The sequence below is a fragment of the Artemia sp. Qi Xiang Cuo genome, chromosome 21, assembly GCF_049724085.1.
Source record: "Artemia sp. Qi Xiang Cuo chromosome 21, ASM4972408v1, whole genome shotgun sequence".
Lineage (NCBI taxonomy): Eukaryota > Metazoa > Arthropoda > Branchiopoda > Anostraca > Artemiidae > Artemia > Artemia sp. Qi Xiang Cuo.
Genome location: NC_142814.1, coordinates 27,650,528 through 27,668,107, shown reverse-complemented (window position 1 = coordinate 27,668,107; position 17,580 = coordinate 27,650,528). Strand labels below are relative to the sequence as shown.

General features: G+C 35.8%; 1 protein-coding gene across 1 annotated transcript in view; it reads left to right on the top strand.

Moving 5' to 3' along the window:
- Positions 1–17,580, top strand: part of LOC148939403 (multiple epidermal growth factor-like domains protein 8) — a 120,225-nt gene that overhangs the window by 40,750 nt on the left and 61,895 nt on the right. Inside the window, exons 6-10 of the mRNA XM_089106867.1 lie at positions 1,301–1,640; positions 3,309–3,578; positions 6,417–6,596; positions 9,763–9,943; positions 15,951–16,132. Coding sequence (XP_088962993.1) covers positions 1,301–1,640; positions 3,309–3,578; positions 6,417–6,596; positions 9,763–9,943; positions 15,951–16,132 — 1,153 coding nt within the window. The remainder of the gene's footprint in view (positions 1–1,300; positions 1,641–3,308; positions 3,579–6,416; positions 6,597–9,762; positions 9,944–15,950; positions 16,133–17,580) is intronic.

The window sequence follows — 17,580 nt, the reverse complement described above, 5'->3', positions numbered from 1 at the left end:
TAAGGCGCCAATGACGCAGTAGGTTTTAGGCTTCTGCAGTGAGGCGATACCCAAACTCTTGTTTGTAGTTATTTAATTCGATTCAAACTTGATTTGCATATTCAATTTAAGTTTCACTTGTTTTAAGATTTATTTATTAATTTACATTAATATGTATTGTATGTTTGTTTGCATTGATTGTTTATTATATTTTTTTCGTTTTATGCTTGATATTCATATTCAATCTAAGCATTACTCGCTTTAAGTTCTATTTATTGATTTATATTATTACTTGTTGTATGTTTTTGCTATGATTGTTTATTTAGTTTCTGTTCGTTTTGGGTTTTATTTATTCTTTAATAGTAATTTCTGGTCGTTTTGAGTTTGAATTTTAAAAGGTATTTGTATCTGCTGAGCTCGAGTTTAAAATGGCCTTTACTTTTCTTTGAAAACTTATTTTTCGGAAAGTTTTTTTTAATTTATACGCTAAAAGTTTAGCTTTTACCGTGCTGGGAATATAAAGGGTGGGAGAATTAGGTGCCGGCTGTTCCCTGATTAAGTGGGATATTTTTTGTTCGTTTCAAGTTTAACGCTGCTCTTGATTTGCATTAGAGAAAAATACTTGTTTTTTATATATATATTTATTTATTCTTCTTTTTAATTTCCTTTTCAAAGTTATCTTGAATATAAGTGAGGACTGCGAAACTCTCTTCCCCATTTCACCCCCTTTTTATACCTACTTTTATCATAATTTTTGAAGAACTTGTATGTTAGAGACTAGAAGTATGCGAAACCTATGATTTTTATTTATTACAGTGGAAAATAAGAATTTTGTCTATTTTTTATTGTGAGTTTTTGTGAATGAAATAGCTTCAACTTGCCTTCAAGGACGGATGTTTGATACAGCTCGCAAGTCATGTTCATTCATTACCACCTTGCTTTTAAAACCATCTGGGTAGAAATTTGTATAAAACCACTAACAGAGAGCAGAAAGAGCGGGGCGGCAGCCCCTCTGATGTGTATGGTTTTTATGTTTGTTTTATGCTTTAACCATGCTCTTTACTTTCGTTTACAAGAAAAAATTCTTCTGTGCGTATTTAAATTCCGTTTGTTTTTAATACCATATCTAGAGTTTCCACAACACGAGGGGTTCGCCACTTCTTTTTATTTGTTTCAACTTATTGATAATTTTGAAGTAAGTTATATATTAAAGACTGAAAGCATACAAAATCTACAAATTTTCATTTATTACTGCAAAGAGTGTGTATTTTTTCGGTTTTATTAATTTAGCTGTGTGTGAATATCATTACCTTACCTTTAGGGACGGTAGCGTGATGCAGCTCACAATTCATGGTGACTCAGTGCTACCCTGTCCCTACAACTATTTGTACATCTTTGAGGGAGTACCCAGTTTCCTAATGACTGAAAGAGGGTATGGTCAGGATGCTCGTGTTATTGCAACCATCTGTAATCCAGACTCATCATTTCCTAAAATTGTCGAAGCACATTCTGGCATAATGACTGTACGCTACAAGAAGTATAGTGCTGCTCATGGGTTTAATGCAACCTTCCAACTTGTAAAGCATTCAAAAGACAAAAATGAATTGATGCCAAGAAATAGAAGTTGTTCTGAAGATACAGGGCAAGGAAAATTTGATGAGGTTAGTCTTGTATCATAATAGTAAAATTACTTTATTTATGAAATTGAAGGCTGTCTAGATGTTTTTGTTTAATCATATTTTTCAAGTGCTTTGGAATTTTTTTTTAGGTATGTTCTCCCCCTCCCCATCCAGTTATGGTCATTGCTATTGATATAATACGTGCTTTTTTTTTACTTCAAACTTATTTTTCTTCTTGTTTTTTCTTCTATTATTTTTTTCAATTTGACATGTTGACTCCATCATGACTCTATTTATTTCCTTCTCCTTCCTTTCATTTTTCTCTAACCCAGGTCAAATCTTATTCAGTATTATTTTATGTATTATAATTATAATGTTTAATTTTTGTTCGACTTAGCTCAATCTTGCGCAAGTAACTGCAAGCAGGGATTTTTTGCACTGAGTCAGTAATTAGCTCGTTTTTGTACTGAGTCAGATATTTCGGTCGTTTTAGTATTTCATCATTTATATTTCAAAGATTCGATTTAACTCAGTTTTTTCCTTCCAGTCATGTCTTACCTAATTTTGCATTGCCTGAGAACTTAGCTTATCTTTGCACCGAATCAGAACTTAGCACTTCTGCACAGTGGCACCAAAATTCAACTTTTTAATTGATTTAGCTTCTTTTTTGCACCTAATTTGGACTCATTTTTTCACGGCCTTAGCCTCGGTACTTAGCTCCTCTTGGGCAATGAATCAATGTTTTAGTGGCTCAGTAATTTTATAGTTTGATGCAGTTGTCTTTGTGGCTTCATGGATCACGTTTATTGGACCTTTCGATCATTTTGACTTAAATGACTAACTCTTTCAACGATTTAGTTGGGGGCTACGAAGGTAGTTTGGAGGAAAGAGCACATGAGAGGGATGACTTCCCTCTAACCACTGCTGGTCCTAAGTTTTTTACGACCATCCCTTCTGTATGAAGAAGTCAAGGGAAAAAAGATCTGGGGGACACATAGTTCTCTACTTAGTACACATTGCGTTGACTCTTATACGTTATATCGTGTTTACCAATCTACCTCAGTTTTACCTACGTGTTTACCAATCTACCGTGTTTACCAATCTATCGTTTTTACCAAACATCTACCTCGATTGGGGTCCTACGAAGCCTAAACGTTATCAAATAATATTATAAATTAAATGTCTCACTGACAATAAGAAGATAACCTAAGACTTAAAAGCAAAAAGAGATTAATATAATCATGAGGCGGACTTCAGCCTTTCAGTGCTCGTTTTCTTTGTGCTAAATTTTAGCTATATTTTTTATCCCATTTTTTGATAATGAATTTGCTCTATTACGCGTATTTGCTTTATACAGCCATATTTGTACTTCAAATGTAAATGAACTGCTTGTAATTACAAAGGGGCTTTATTTATTACGTTCTAAAATGATTACAGTACAGTGCAGTTTAAATTTTTGATTTAAAACGGGAGGGTTAATGGGGCGATATATTCCTCATGCAACTCCTGCTTGTTGTAATATTTAGCTTCACTTTTTACTTCCATAAGATAAAACCTGTTAAATAAATTATTTAATAGTCTATATAAACTGCTTTTATCAAAAATTTTAATCAATTGACAACATCGTCAATTAAGTCATTTGAGACAGTTTCGTCAAAAAAGATAGTGATTTCGTTGAAGTTCTACATATTCACTGTTCACTAATTTCAGGACTATGGTCGGTGTATATGTACAAATGATTTCGTTGGTGAAGATTGTTCACAGCACAAATTATCATCTAGTGTGGTTTTCCGCGACTTGTTTGATCCGTTAAAGCTTAGTCCAAAGATGGCCCATTGGCGTTATGTCTTACCACGTTTTGGTCACTCATTAGTGCCTGATCATAAAGGAAGTTTGTGGCTTTTTGGGGGTCAATCTCTTACGAGAGGCTTCTTGAATGATGTCAGAGAATTTGATACGAAAACTGAATCCTGGTTACAGGTGAGTCATTTCTTTAAGAAGTAGTTTCATGTATGATTAGCAACCGGAAAAAGAATTGTCTGTTTTCTAGGGCATTATTATCTCCCCCCCCCCCAAAAAAAACAAGTATAAAGAAAAGAGGTAATTGGATACAATTGGTACCTAAACGATCTTCTCCTTTTAGAGAGGGTAAAAACGGGTCTAAAACATGGTCTGGTAATTTTTTTCAGTGGAGAGGTGGCCCTTTTGACCAATTGCAGGGAAAAATTCCCCCTCTCTGTGTGTTGGTGCTCACATCGCCAATTCAAGGTCAGTTTCAAATCTTTATTTTTAACTATGACAAATAAAAAAAATAAGAACTTTTACGCTGGAGAAATACCTTTAAGGGTTTGTAGTTGCTTGAAGCTCCGCGAAGCTACTTGCCTACTAAATCAAATATTTATTTAAATTTATTATAAATAATTAAAATGAGTGACCTATGAAACAATAAATCAGGAAAATAGGAATAAAAAATTTAATAAATGAAAATAATTGAATTAAACATAAGAATAGATAGATGAATCAAAAAAGAAAAATAATAATAACAAATCTTTTCTCCATCATTCATAAATGCTCAACTCTCCTTTCCCCCACCCTGCAATCCCAACCTCAACTTTCTTCCTCTGCTCACCCTCACCTCTCTAGTCCACCTTCCTTCCCTTCTTTCCTACCACCCATAAAATTTTTGTTTAGCAAATATCACCCAGACAATAATCTTTTACATTGTAAATTTCATTCTACAAAAAGAAAGGGTTTAATCAGTGTTTCTTTATTAGAAACTGTAGTTTTGCAATAAGAGGTATATATGCCACAACCTACAGCACCTCAAACCTTTGCGACCCTTTATCAATAAGATCTGACATTAAGGAACGCCTTGAGAGGAGGCGTGCAATTTAAAATGTAATGTTATGTCATGTTTTCTTCTTACGTTTTGGAAATGTACAGTTTATTGTAAATAATTTCAGTAGACTAGAATAGTCCAACCTGTCAAGTTTACTTTCAATTTTTTTTCTCACGTTAACTTGAAGTATTTTTGATGCTGGTCCCTCAAACAAAAGCTGTTCCAAACTGTACAAAGATATTAAAGGTATATATTCCTTTTGCATACGAAAAACGGGTTATATCATATCGACTTTTTTGAATCGTGTGAAATGATCGATGAGGACCTTCAAACTGTATTAATGAATCATAAATCCTTAGCTACAGCATTAGTCAACGCTGTACTAGAATCCACTTGTCCAGAGAACCCAACTACTTGCCCAGAAGAATCTTCAACTCCTAGAATCATCTAAGTGACTCACTCAGCTGTCAACGTAACTTTTCTCTAATGGTGTGACCGAAAGATGTGTCCATGTAATATTTCTCTTGCCTTATTTTAATCTGGGCAGGCCTGATCACGGGATGAATTAGTTGACTAACTCATCTAATTCAAACTATGAATTAGTTAGGATACAAACCAATGGAGAGCTTTTACAATAACTCAACAAATTTGAGTTTACTTTTTACGTTCCCCTTTCTGTACGTTTTCTGGTTCTCAAATGAATGTTTCCTATTAAGAAAAATTGGCCCGGGAATTTTTGGAATAAAAATGTGCATAGAGTAAGAACTGCTTAATCTGTTATTAAAAAAAAAAATAAAAAAAATTAGCAACCAAACAAAAACTCACTAGCAATTATTAAGTACAAAAAAAACAATCATTTTTAGTTGAAATATATGGTAGGATGAAACATTTTAGGGTACTTTCTTTGGGAATTTTCCTTCTAAAAATATCCTCATCTTTGTTTTTATCGTGTTATATATATGAAGTAAAATACAAAAGAAATAAGTGCCAGGAAAATGAATTTTAAAGGAAATGAAGGTGGCTTAAGGTACGCTGTATAGAATATACAATATACAAAAATACAGAATATACAAAAATAGAGAATAATATGAAAACAAATGAAATGAACAAATATGAAAACGAGAAAAGTTTGCAATGAAGGTAGTGTAAAAATAAGAAATATATAGTTGGCCCGAAAAAACGATTTCACATCCTTAAATTTTGTCATGGGATCTCTCAAATCTTCAAATCTTCAAAAAAAAAAAGAAAAACAGAAGGAAAAACATCAATTTAAGGGAAACAAGACACTAGAAAAATAAAACTGTGCAAGCTGTGCTGAGCCGTTGTGAGCCAAGAATTGGTCCCCAGGGACATACTTGTTTGACCCTCCTACCCCCACCCTTATAGTTTTTTGTTTTTTTTTAAATACAGTGCTTATGCAAATGGATGTGCAATGGACAGGACTTACATAATGCTGGTTGTGGCTGGTAGTGACCTAGAACTGAACGCTCTTACTCCCGCTTGGCTTGCTCCTTCAATTGTTTTTCTGGGCGGTAAAGTACAACGTAAATTTTCAGCTTTTGAATTCAGCCTATCATACTAGACGGTTGTAACTCCTCTTAAAGGAGATTAAAAATTGTTTTATGGAGATTACTTCCCGTGGCAATTGATCGATTTATTCGCTTTATTTATAAATGGTTTTTTGTTCATATTGATAGTCCAAGATTGTTTTATTGAAAAATTGTCCTTAATTAAATAAATACATAGAGATTTTTAAAATGATGTTTTCCTAAAGCTTTTCAAAAGACAGACTCAATGGCCAATTATTTTGGTGTTTTCAAAATTTTTTAATGTGGTGGAAAAAATCGGAACAATGTATAATAATAGCTAAAGCAAACTTGTTCATATTTAAGGATGAATCTACTGTATTTTATGGTGCTGAAGTCTATCCTCTAAATTTTAATTTATCCGTCCCAGCATCAGTTATTATTACCTTGTAGGTTACAATTAATGTTGACCCTGGCAGTGCCGCAGCTTCGCCAAGAGGGAGAGCTTTCCATGGTGCCTCATTTGTAACCAGTCAAAAGAGTATATATATTTATGGAGGCTTAGCTGGATCGGATTATTTAGGTGACTTTTGGAGGTTTGAAGTAATGTCAAGGAAGTGGATTAATATAACAGTACGTATTGATTCTACTTATTACTTATATACTGTGGTGCTCAAGTTGATATTGTGTTTCCTTTCCTGAAATTCAGTTATTGTGTTCCTTTGTCTTTGGATGCGCACTTCATAAAACAGCTATGCAAAAATGACAAAGCTAAGGGATCTTCATTACAGAAAGATAAATACCCAAACCATATCAGCCGAATGGAATTAAAAAGTTTACGATTAAATTATATGTTAATTTATCCATAGTCTCTCAATCAGTAGGGCTCCCTAAAAACAATGTGATTGACCTTGACAACTGCAAGTTGGCTCGCCTTTTTTTCTGTTTCTAAAAGACTCATTAAAAAGATTCAGCAACCGTGAAAATCCTAACCGTAAAAAAGCACTCACTCCATAAAAATCTATTATTAAAGTGTAAAAACGGCGCTTGTCAGCTAGAACATTATATTAAAAGTAACTTTTCTACAGTCGTTTGGGAAAAGTTTCTGGATAAGGAAAATGTTTGGCCAGGAAATGGAGTGTTCTCGACCTTTTTGTAAATCAGATAACGAAGGTATAACTTCACCAAACGTCAGATTTAACGTCAAGAAAGTCACCAAAGGGTTAATAGCTTATCAACCCAATTATTATTTATATAATGACTGGGACCCAAAGATAATTTTCTTTGAAAGTAATTAGGACATAAAAATAAAACGCTGTTTGGCTCCTGGACTCATCCTAAGTGTATTCATGCGTAAAAACAGTAATTTTCAATCATTTTTCTTTCGGGTTTTTAAAAACTATGAAGTCATAGGACAATATCACAGAGGTTTGTTTCATTAAAAGTTGAATTCCACATTTTCCCTTATTTTTCAGGATATGTATGGCTGTGTAAGTTGCTTGTCTATGCGTTTAATATTATATCTATTTGCCCCTGGTAATCCAGTATATTTCCTATCCCCCACCCCACTTCTTATATAATGTTTGTCACTATTATTTAAGACTTGTATTGGTCAGCAACATGTTCCAACTGCCCTTTCCAAAGGTCTTGTCGTAAAGAAGGGCAAAAACCCTAAGGTTTGAGAATCGTATAAACCAATTACTGTTTGCTCCACTATTGGTAAGGTTTTTGGAAAGTTGATCTTCTAAGAAATCAACATTCGGTGCGACTATGGAGACAAGAAGTTTGGATTCCGCGAAGGCCTGGGCGTGAGAAAAACACGTGAAAATTTAGGCTATTATAGACCGCTATTGGATGTATAATCCAGCTCTTTTAAATGATGCCATCCTAACCTTTGCTAGAAATATTCTACATTACTGAATAAGCCCTATATTGATGTCAGCCACCTCTATTACGCAGACGACATAGTCTGTATGTTGTTGATATAGTCTGTTCTGGTATCAAATGAGATTAGGGTCAAAGTCGCCTCTTTTAAAACTGAGCTTCTCTTGCGGTTCCTCTTAGCAGCCTCCCATTACTACCAATGTTGACCCAGGAACTACTTACGTATCGTCTTCTCTGCAATATTTGGGTTTCCCGTTTGGTTCAAGTTTTAAAACTACTAAAAAACTTGTTATCTGAACGTTGAAAGAAAAGCTTAGAAAATATTACAGACTGCTGGGTTGAGTTAAAGGCCAATTTCACAAAATAACTCTGGGCAGACTTTATAGTGCTTTTTTTGCCCAACATGTCTTCTTTTTGGTCCCTTTGTGGAGTTTTTTTTTCACAATATCTGAGCTGAAGAAAATTAAGTCTCTATTCTTTCATTTTTGCAAATATCTTCTGCAGTTGCTACTCTGGACACGCAACTGGTACATTTCGAGTAGATATAGTGCTGTTGATATTTCTTCAAAAATGGATCAGCTTGTGAACAGGTTCCGTAAGCACCGAGAAAATATTGTCAACTTTCCTCTTAACTTTATAGCTTAATTGTGTTGCCTAAGTAACTGAGATGTTATTTTTATCATGGGTTTTTTTTGTTATTGTTTTCATTTCTCCTTTATTTTCTTGTATTTTTGTGCTCCTCTTAAGTGCATTTCATGTAAAGAGGGTTGAAATAAATTATTATTATTATTATATGACATTGGTTTTTGACAAACTGAAAGCTATTGTCCTTATTCTTAAACTGAGCATGCTCAGTCGATTGGGTCAGTCCTTTTTCCCCATCTCTTATTTATGCGAAGTTCATTCTAGGAGTCTAATAGGCCGTATGATTGGGTTTCCTTAGGTGCTGTTAAAAGAGTTTCCATTTTACTTTCCTTAACCTGGCTGGGCACATAATGGCCTTAGTGGAAGACATGGAAACAGAGTCTCTTGTCGTGATTGGTGGATTTAATCCCAGTCATGGATTAAATGATAAAGTATTTGAATTTAATGTCGAAAGACAAGTATGGGAGACTCTTTCAACTTATATTCTCGACATACTTAAAAGTATCTGCTATTTTCTAAATGCAGTCTCAAAATAGCTGATAGTCATGCGAAGCTTGTGCTTGTTGTAAATCGGCATAAACAAATAAAAGAAATTGCTATATTTACAATCATGGCTTTGATTGTAACGTCCTCGTTATGAAATAAAGAAACTTCCCTTATACAAACAGCTGGTAAAATCAAAACGAATTTTTGGTTTTTCCACCATCCTTTAAAATACTTGGGTTGTTGTATCAACACCTTTCGAATTATCTTAGTTGTGTTGTCTTTGATTATTTGATCCAGTTGATGCTAATGAAAGTAAAAGTCAGTTTGGATATTATAGTGATTACATGTGAAAGATCCTTTGTGTTTATTCATGCTGCCTTTTTACAGTTCTGTTTCTCTTTCATTTGTTTCCTATGCAAGCACTTTTTTCGGTACTTGAAGGTTTTTTTTTTAAAAAGAAGAAAACACTTTATTTAGAAAAAAATTCTATAATTTTTTCTTAATTAATTTTTTTTTAAACTAGTAATTTCAATAAATAATTAAAAAACTAATTTTATTTAATTTATTTTGATTTGATTTTAATGTTTATATAATTTCAATATTTTGATTTACTTTACCAATTCTTTTTATCTTTTAAAAATTAAAAGTTATTAGTTAAATTTATTGAAAATAAGGGTCTAGATTACAAACCAGTTAAATCATATAAAAACATTATCCAATTTGAAGAGACAGTAGAATTCGCAACATAGTTCGAAAATTTAATATTTTTAAATTTTATTTTCAGACAGGAGAAACATCTTCTCTGGCTGGACACACAATTACCTTAGTGGAAGATATGGAAACAGAGTCTCTTGTCGTGATTGGTGGATTTAATCCCAACCATGGATTAAATGATAAAGTATTTGAATTTAATGTCGAGAGACAAGTATGGGAGACTCTTTCAACTAATGGAGTACAACCAGTCGGTATGCTTTTTTTCGTTTTCTCACCATTTTGTAGTATAGCGTCCTTAAAGCATTTCTTCTGCTTAAATTTGACATCAATCGATTATTCCATAGGAATAATCTGAAATGAGTCTAATTGGCTTACAAACAGCAAGATTAAGCAATTGCTTAACTCCAAGATTCACATCAGGAATGTGCCAGTTACACCTTCATCGGCATCTTGCATCTTCAATGCGATTTTCATCGGCCATGTATATATCATCGGCATTGATCTATATGGGTCAGAAGTTTAAGATATCAGAGGCAACGCTGTAGCGTTGCCTATAGTAAAGGCCATACGGCTCCAATGTTTTATTATTTATTATCATTTTTTTTTTTCCCAGAGGCACTTCATTTGGAAGGGGTCGTCGTAGAAGCTCCAAAGGGGGCTCATTCTATTGGAAATCGAGAGTTCTAGTGCCCTTTTTAATAGTCGAAAATGATTGGAGGGCAACTAGCCCCCACCCCCACACCCACCATTCCCCCAAACACACCCAATCAAAATTTTGAGATAGCCATTTTGTTCAGCGTAGTTCATTTCCATATAGAAAATATATTTTTGAGGAGTACACTCCCCCATAACCCTCAAGACAAGGGTTTTAAGTTATGGCCTAGGGGTATATAAGGTTCTTATAGAAGGCGTTGTCGTAGAAACTTCAAAACAGGCTCAATCTATTGGAAATTAAAGGGCTAGTGCCCTTTTTAATAATTGAAAGTGATTGGAGTGTAACTAGCCCCCCTCCCCCCGCCCACGCCCATAATTTCCCCAAACACATCCAATCAAAATTTTGAGATAGCCATTTTGTTCAGCGTAGTTCCCCACAACCCTCAGGGTAAGGGTTTTAAGTTATGCCCTGGGGTCATATAAGGTTTTTATAGAAGGCGTTGTCGTAAAAAAGGCTCATTCGACTGGAAATTCTAAAAGCTAGTGCCCTTTTTAATAGTCGAAAGTGATTGGAGGGCAACTAGCCCCCCCCCACGCCGATGATTCCCCCAAACACATCCAATCAAAATTTCGAGATAGCCATTTTGTTCAGCGTAGTATATTTCCAGATAGAAAATAAATTTTTGAGGAGGACACTCCCCCACATCCCTCAGGGCAAGGGTTTTAAGTTATGCCCTGGGGGCATATAAGGTTTTTATAGAAGGCATTGTCGTAGAAACTTCAAAACAGGCTCAACCGATTGGAACATAAAGGGCTAGTGCCCTTTTTAATAGTCGAAAGTGATTGGACTGCAACTAGCCCCCCCCCACGCCCATCATTTCTCCAAACACATCCAATCAAAATTTTTAAATAGCCATTTTCATCAGCGTAGTTGATTTCCAGATAGAAAATATGTTTTTGAGGAGGACACTCCCCCAGAACCTTCCCGGCAAGGGTTTTAAGATATGCCCTGGGGACATATAGGGTTTTTATAGAAGGCGTTGTCATAGAAACTTCAAAACATGCTCATTCGATTGGAAATTCAAAGGGATAGTGCCCTTTTTAATAGTCAAAAGTGCTTGGAGGGGAATTAGCCCCCCCACGCCCATCATTACCCCAAACACATCCAATCAAAATTTGGAGATAGCCATTTTGTTCAGCGTAGTTGATTTTCACATAGAAAACATTTTTTGATGATGACACTCCCCCACAACCCTCAGGGCAAGGGTTTTAAGTTATGCCCTGGGGGCATATAAGGTTTTTATAGAAGGCGTTGTCGTAGAAACTTCAAAAAAGGCTCATTCGATTGGAAATTAAAGGGCTAGTGCCCTTTTAAATAGTCGAAAGTGATTGGAGGGCAACTAGCCCCCCCACGCCCATCATTTCCCCAAACACATCCAATCAAACTTTTGAGATAGCCATTTTGTTCAGTATAGTTGATTTCCAGATAGAAAATATTTTTATGAAAGGGACACTCCCCCACAACCCTCAGGACAAGAGTTTTAAGTTATGCCCTGGGGGCATATAAGGTTTTTATAGAAAGCGTTGTCTTAGAAACTTCAAAACAGGCAAATTCGATTGGAAATTCATAGGGCTAGTGCCCTTTTTAATAGTCGAAAGTGTTAGGTGGGCAACTCGCCCCCCCCCCACACGGCCATCATTCCCACAAACACATCCAATCAAATTTTGGAGATAGCCATTTCGTTAAGCGTAGCGAATTTTCAGATAGAAAATAGGTTTGCGAGGAAGACACATCCCCCACACCCCTCGGGGCAAGGATTTTAAGTTATGCTCTGGGAGTTTATTATGTTTTTATAGAAGGCGTTATCGTAAAAAATTCAAAAAATGCTCATTCGATGGTAAATTCAAATGGCTAGCGCCCTTTTTAATAGTCTAAAGTGATTTGAGGGCGACTAGCCCCCCCTCTCACGCCCCCCTTTTCCCCAAACACATCCAATCAAAATTTTTGAGGAGGACACTCCCCCACAACCCTCAGGGTTTTAAGTTATGCCCTGGGGGCATATAAGGTTTTTATAGAAGGCGTTGTCATAGAAACTTCAAAACAGTCTCATCCGATTGGAAATTAAAGGGATAGTGCCCTTTTTAAAGGTCAAAAGTGATTGGAGGGCAACTAGCCCTCCCCCCCCAGGCTCATCATTTCTCCAAACACATCCAATCAAACTTTTGAGATAGCCATTTTGTTCAGTGTAGTTGATTTCCAGATAGAAAATATTTTTTTGAGGAGGACACTTCCCCAAAACCCTCAGGGCAAGAGTTCTAAGTTATGCCCTGGGGGCATATAAGGTTTCTATAGAAGGCGGTGTCGTAGAAACTTCAAAAAAGACTCATTCGATTGGAAATTCCGAGGGATAGTGCCCTTTGTAATAGTCGAAAGTGATTTGAGAGCAACTACCCCCTGTCTTACGCCCACCTTTTCCCCAAACACATCCAATCACAATTTTAAGACAGCCATTTTATTAAACGTAGTTTTAAGTTGTGGAAATTAGGTCTTTGAGGATTACAACTCCCCCAAAGCCCTCAGGGTAAGGGTTGTAGTTTAAGGATTCTTCGAATCCTTCACATTATTTCTTATGGAAGAGATGCTCGTATAAACTTTAGAAGATGGCTCATTTGATTGAAAATTGATAGTTCTTGTTCACTTTTTAAGAGTCAAAAGAGATTGAATGGTAATTAGCCCCTCTCCCTCCTCCACGCTCTAAATGCATCAGATAAAGATTTTGAGATAGACATTTTGTTAAAATAGTTCAAAGTTCTGACAACAAAAAACTCCGGTATCGACACAGCCCACCAGGGCCCAGGGGTAGGCGTTGTAAGTAATGACCTGGGGCATAACTTATTAAGGGGGGTTTTTACCATATGGGAAGGGGTTTTGTATGGGAAGAACACATAGGAAATCTATCATAATTATCCAATTATAAGGTTAAAATACATACTCTGTGATAGATGCAAAATTGCTTTGGCACACAAATTCCTATTAAGGTCAATTCCAAACAGTCTTGATCCCTTTGTGTCAGCAAGTGAAATGGTCTAAACCCCCCCTTATTGGAGCTATTATTTCAATCCATTCATTGTTGTCAATCGCTGTCCACAAGTTATGCAAGCTGTCTATTGTTCATATATAAGGTTTTTATCAAAGAGTTATTCGTATAGACTTTGAAAAAAGCCTCGTTCGATTTAAATTGAAAGTTCTAGATCCGTTTTTTAAAGTCAAGAATAATCGGACAGTAAGCACCCCCCCCCCCATGCCATAAAAACTTGAAACACAGCTCAGTATAAGATACCAAGTGTAATTAGTCTATTTGCAATAGGTGTTTTAAGTATTTTCATAATGCCTAGAGGATAATTGAGCAACATAGACCATAAAACGTGACAAGACCAATCTGAGCAGATGAGGTAAAGGATATTAAAAAATGTCGAAAGCAATGATAAACGATGATGGAGAACAAATATATATACTCAGAATACTTCCATCAACAACAATTACAACGAGTCAAAAACAAAAGTGGAGAACAAAGAAACATACGGCTCGAAGATAAGCAGCAGCAAGCATTAAAACTGCTCAAAAACCAAAGAAATATGACTAAAATATGACTGAAATATGACTATTTAATGTGACTGAAGAACAAAGAAATATGTGACTAAAGATATGCCACAGCTAGAACAAGGAAATATGCGATTAAAACAAAAGCAAAAGTGAGAATTACAAGCAATCGCGAGAAAGCTAGTATCAAAATGCGTCAAAAATGGAGTGAAAAAAAAAAGAATTGTGCTGTTAAAAGACAAGCCTGTCGCTTAGCCATGCCCCGACAACTCGGTATTGATGGGATGGTTTTAAGAAACCATGTGAGGGGGCCATTTGGTCTAAATGAAAGATCTAGAGCCCAAAAAGATCTAAGGAGCAAAAGTGATTTGAGTCATTGGCTACCAGCTTCCCTTCATTGCTCATTTGCTCAGAATGATCGAAAGGTATATCATAACTGACTCCTGTGCTTTAATACCTTTGCAGCTTCAGAGGGAGCACGCAGATGACTTAGGGATAATTTTGAGTAAAGGTTGAGATGGTGCAGCCGCTGGACCTGATGGCAGCAGACTGGTTCAGGATTGATAAAAGCTGGGATTGAACATTTTTATTGATTCGTCTGGAATTGTTTGCCTAAGACTGATAGCCTCAGTGGTAGCTTGGTGAAAAGTGTACCAAAAAGTTGAGATTCACTTTGAGATTCAATTGAAATTTGAGGAGAGTTTTCCGATAAAATGCATATTTGAGCTTCATAGTAGAGGGGCTGACAGACTTCAAAGTGGCATAATCCTAGGAACGTCTAGCTTTTCAAACTTTGAAGTGTGCTAACTCCTGGATCAAAATAAGCCAGTGTTCTAAAATTGTAGCTATGATCCTATCAAATTTGAAGCGGATTCTGAAAATATCTCACTGTATATAGCTGAGGCTCAAAAATGGTTCTCCTCTGTTGTTTTGGCAGAAGAAACTCGCCCCATAAGCTTTGAGTGTATCCGAGCACTTTCTCGCGGAGGTCGAAGAAGTGGTGTGCATCTCTGAATATTATTCTCTCATGTCCCATTGACCCTGATTACTTGCCTCGTAAGTTCTGAGGCAATTGGAGAACAAAAGGTCTACCTGCCTGTCTTCTGAAAATTTGGCGATGGAAGAGTGGTTTTGAACTTTGTGGAAGGGCATTTTATGAAGGGAATTAGCTTTTTTTTAGATTGATTTTTGACTTGATTATTTTTGCACCGAGTGTGCACTTGACCTTTTTTTTACGCCAAATCTGGCTTTAGCTCACTGTAGCACTGACTCACAACTTAGCTCTTTTCGTACCGAGTCAGCCATATCTTATTTTTGCCCACATTTATACGGACTAATTTGCTGTCAATCAATTATGCAGGTTAAAAGTCCTTGTAGGATGCCGGTGCAAGCAAGATATGACATGCTTACCTTTATTCTAAATGGATTGTGGTGGAGGGGGTTTTAGGGAGTTTACGTGACCAATTTGTACCCTCAATAATATCTATGTAAATTTCTTACGTGTTTCCTGTTTCAGCAAGATGTAGCCTGTCTATCTTTATAACTAAAATGATCTGAAAAACGAACCAATTGCGTAAACTGGGGCCCTTGCCGCCGGGACTGCGTGGGTCATATACTCCTAGAGGCACGTTACTTTGGATCTTTTGACCATTTTGAGGGAAGTGGCTATAATTTTTTTTTTCAATGTAATTAAGGTAAGAGGGGTGACCGAGGAAACGGACGAGGGATCTCCATTTTCCCGATCACTCTCGACCCTCAAAATGCGCCATAGAAATTTAAATTTCCGATTGAAATAGCCAGTACAAAGCATGTTTTTTTTTTTGTTTTTTTTTTATTCTTGTATTTCGCACTTAAAAATTCTGACGTACAATACTTCTAAAAATGCTTATGATTTCCAAGTAGTGATAGGCTCTATTAGGGCTATAAAGATTTAGATTTACATTTCTCGGTAGTTTGGATTTTGAGTAAGGGAATTTTTACTTATGACATTTTTCTTTTTTCAGGGTTATATGGTCATACTGCCGTATATCATTCCCCTACTCGAAGTATCTACGTTTTCGGAGGCATTCACTATAAGGTGGATAGGATGGTTAACACGTCAAGTCTCTATGCTTTGCATTATCCAACCAAGAGATGGTCACTACTTACTACAGTACCTGAATTAAATCCTTCTGAGGCGAATGTTGTAAGTATCAAACAGTTCAAGGTAACGAACTGTAAGTAAGGAGTCATCCGGCACACAAGTACCTAAAACTCTAAAAAACAGAATTTTTACATAGATAGAGACACCAGAAGAATCATATTTTTATTCTGATTTGAAAATTAAAAGTTTCATTAAGTTTAGTCTGACCCATCAAAAGTAAAACACTTAAAAAAATTGGCCTTATTTTCGAAAAACGGGGGAAAAACCCCCTAAAAGTCATAGAACCCTAATGAAAATCACACTATCAGATTCAGCGTATCAGAGAACCCGACTATAGAGGTTTCAAGCTCCTATCTGCAAAAATGCGGAATTTTGCATTTTTTGCCAGAAGAAAGATCACGGATGCGAGTTTATTTTTTTTATTTTTTTTTTTTTTTGGCTTTTCCCAGGGGGTGACCGTATCAATCCAGTAGTCCTAGGATATCGTGAGAGGGCTCATTCAAATGAAAATTAAAAGTTATAGTGCACTTTTTAAGTGACCAAAAAAATTGGAGGGAAACTTAACCACCTCCCATGTTCATTTTTTTCTCGAATTCACCCAATCAAAATTTTTAAAAAGGCGTTTTTTCAGCATAGCCGAAAATTTAATAAGTATTGCTTTAAGGATGACCTTGGTTCTTTACAGCGTCTAAGGGATAGTCTTACTGTTGTAAACTGTGCCTATTGTTCACATATAGTATGGGTCTTGAGGAACCGTAGAGGCGTTTTCAGAATGAATTTTTATTCTAGTCGGGGGTTGGGATAAGGGTTACGGTGGAGGGTCTTTCCATGGAGGATATTTCCTCGGGGGAAGGAAATTTTCTATGAAGGGGGTTGCCAGATTTCCCAGCATTATTTAAAAAACGATCAAAAATTAAATTAAAAAAACAAGTTTTTTCAACTGAAAGTAAAGAGCAACATTAAAACTTAAAATGAACAGAAATTATTACGTATATGAGAGGGTTCGCCCCCTGGTCAATACCTCGCTCTTTACGCTAAAGGTTTTTAGTACTTTCAAAAAAGCTATCTATTCTAATTAACCAGCCTTTGTAATTCAGGGGTTTGTGATTCGAAAAAAAATTCGAACTTTAGCGTAGAGAGCGAGGTATTGACTAGGGAGTGAACTCCCTAATATACGTAATAAAAACATACGAATATAGAAATTCGTTACGTAAAGTAATTCGTTAGTTACGTCAGAACAAGATTTCCAGAAAGCCATTTAGCCAAAAAAAGGACAATTAATATGCAAATTTCGTTTAATTATTCATGTACGGTAAGCCAAAATCAAAGCTGCATTAATTCAAAAACGTTCAGAAATGAACTAAAAAAACAAGTTTTTTAACTGAAAGTAAGGAGCGACATTAAAACTTAAAACGAACAGAAATTATTCCGTATATGGAAGGGGCTTTCCCCTCCTCAACGCCTCGCTCTTTACGCTAAAGTTTGACTCT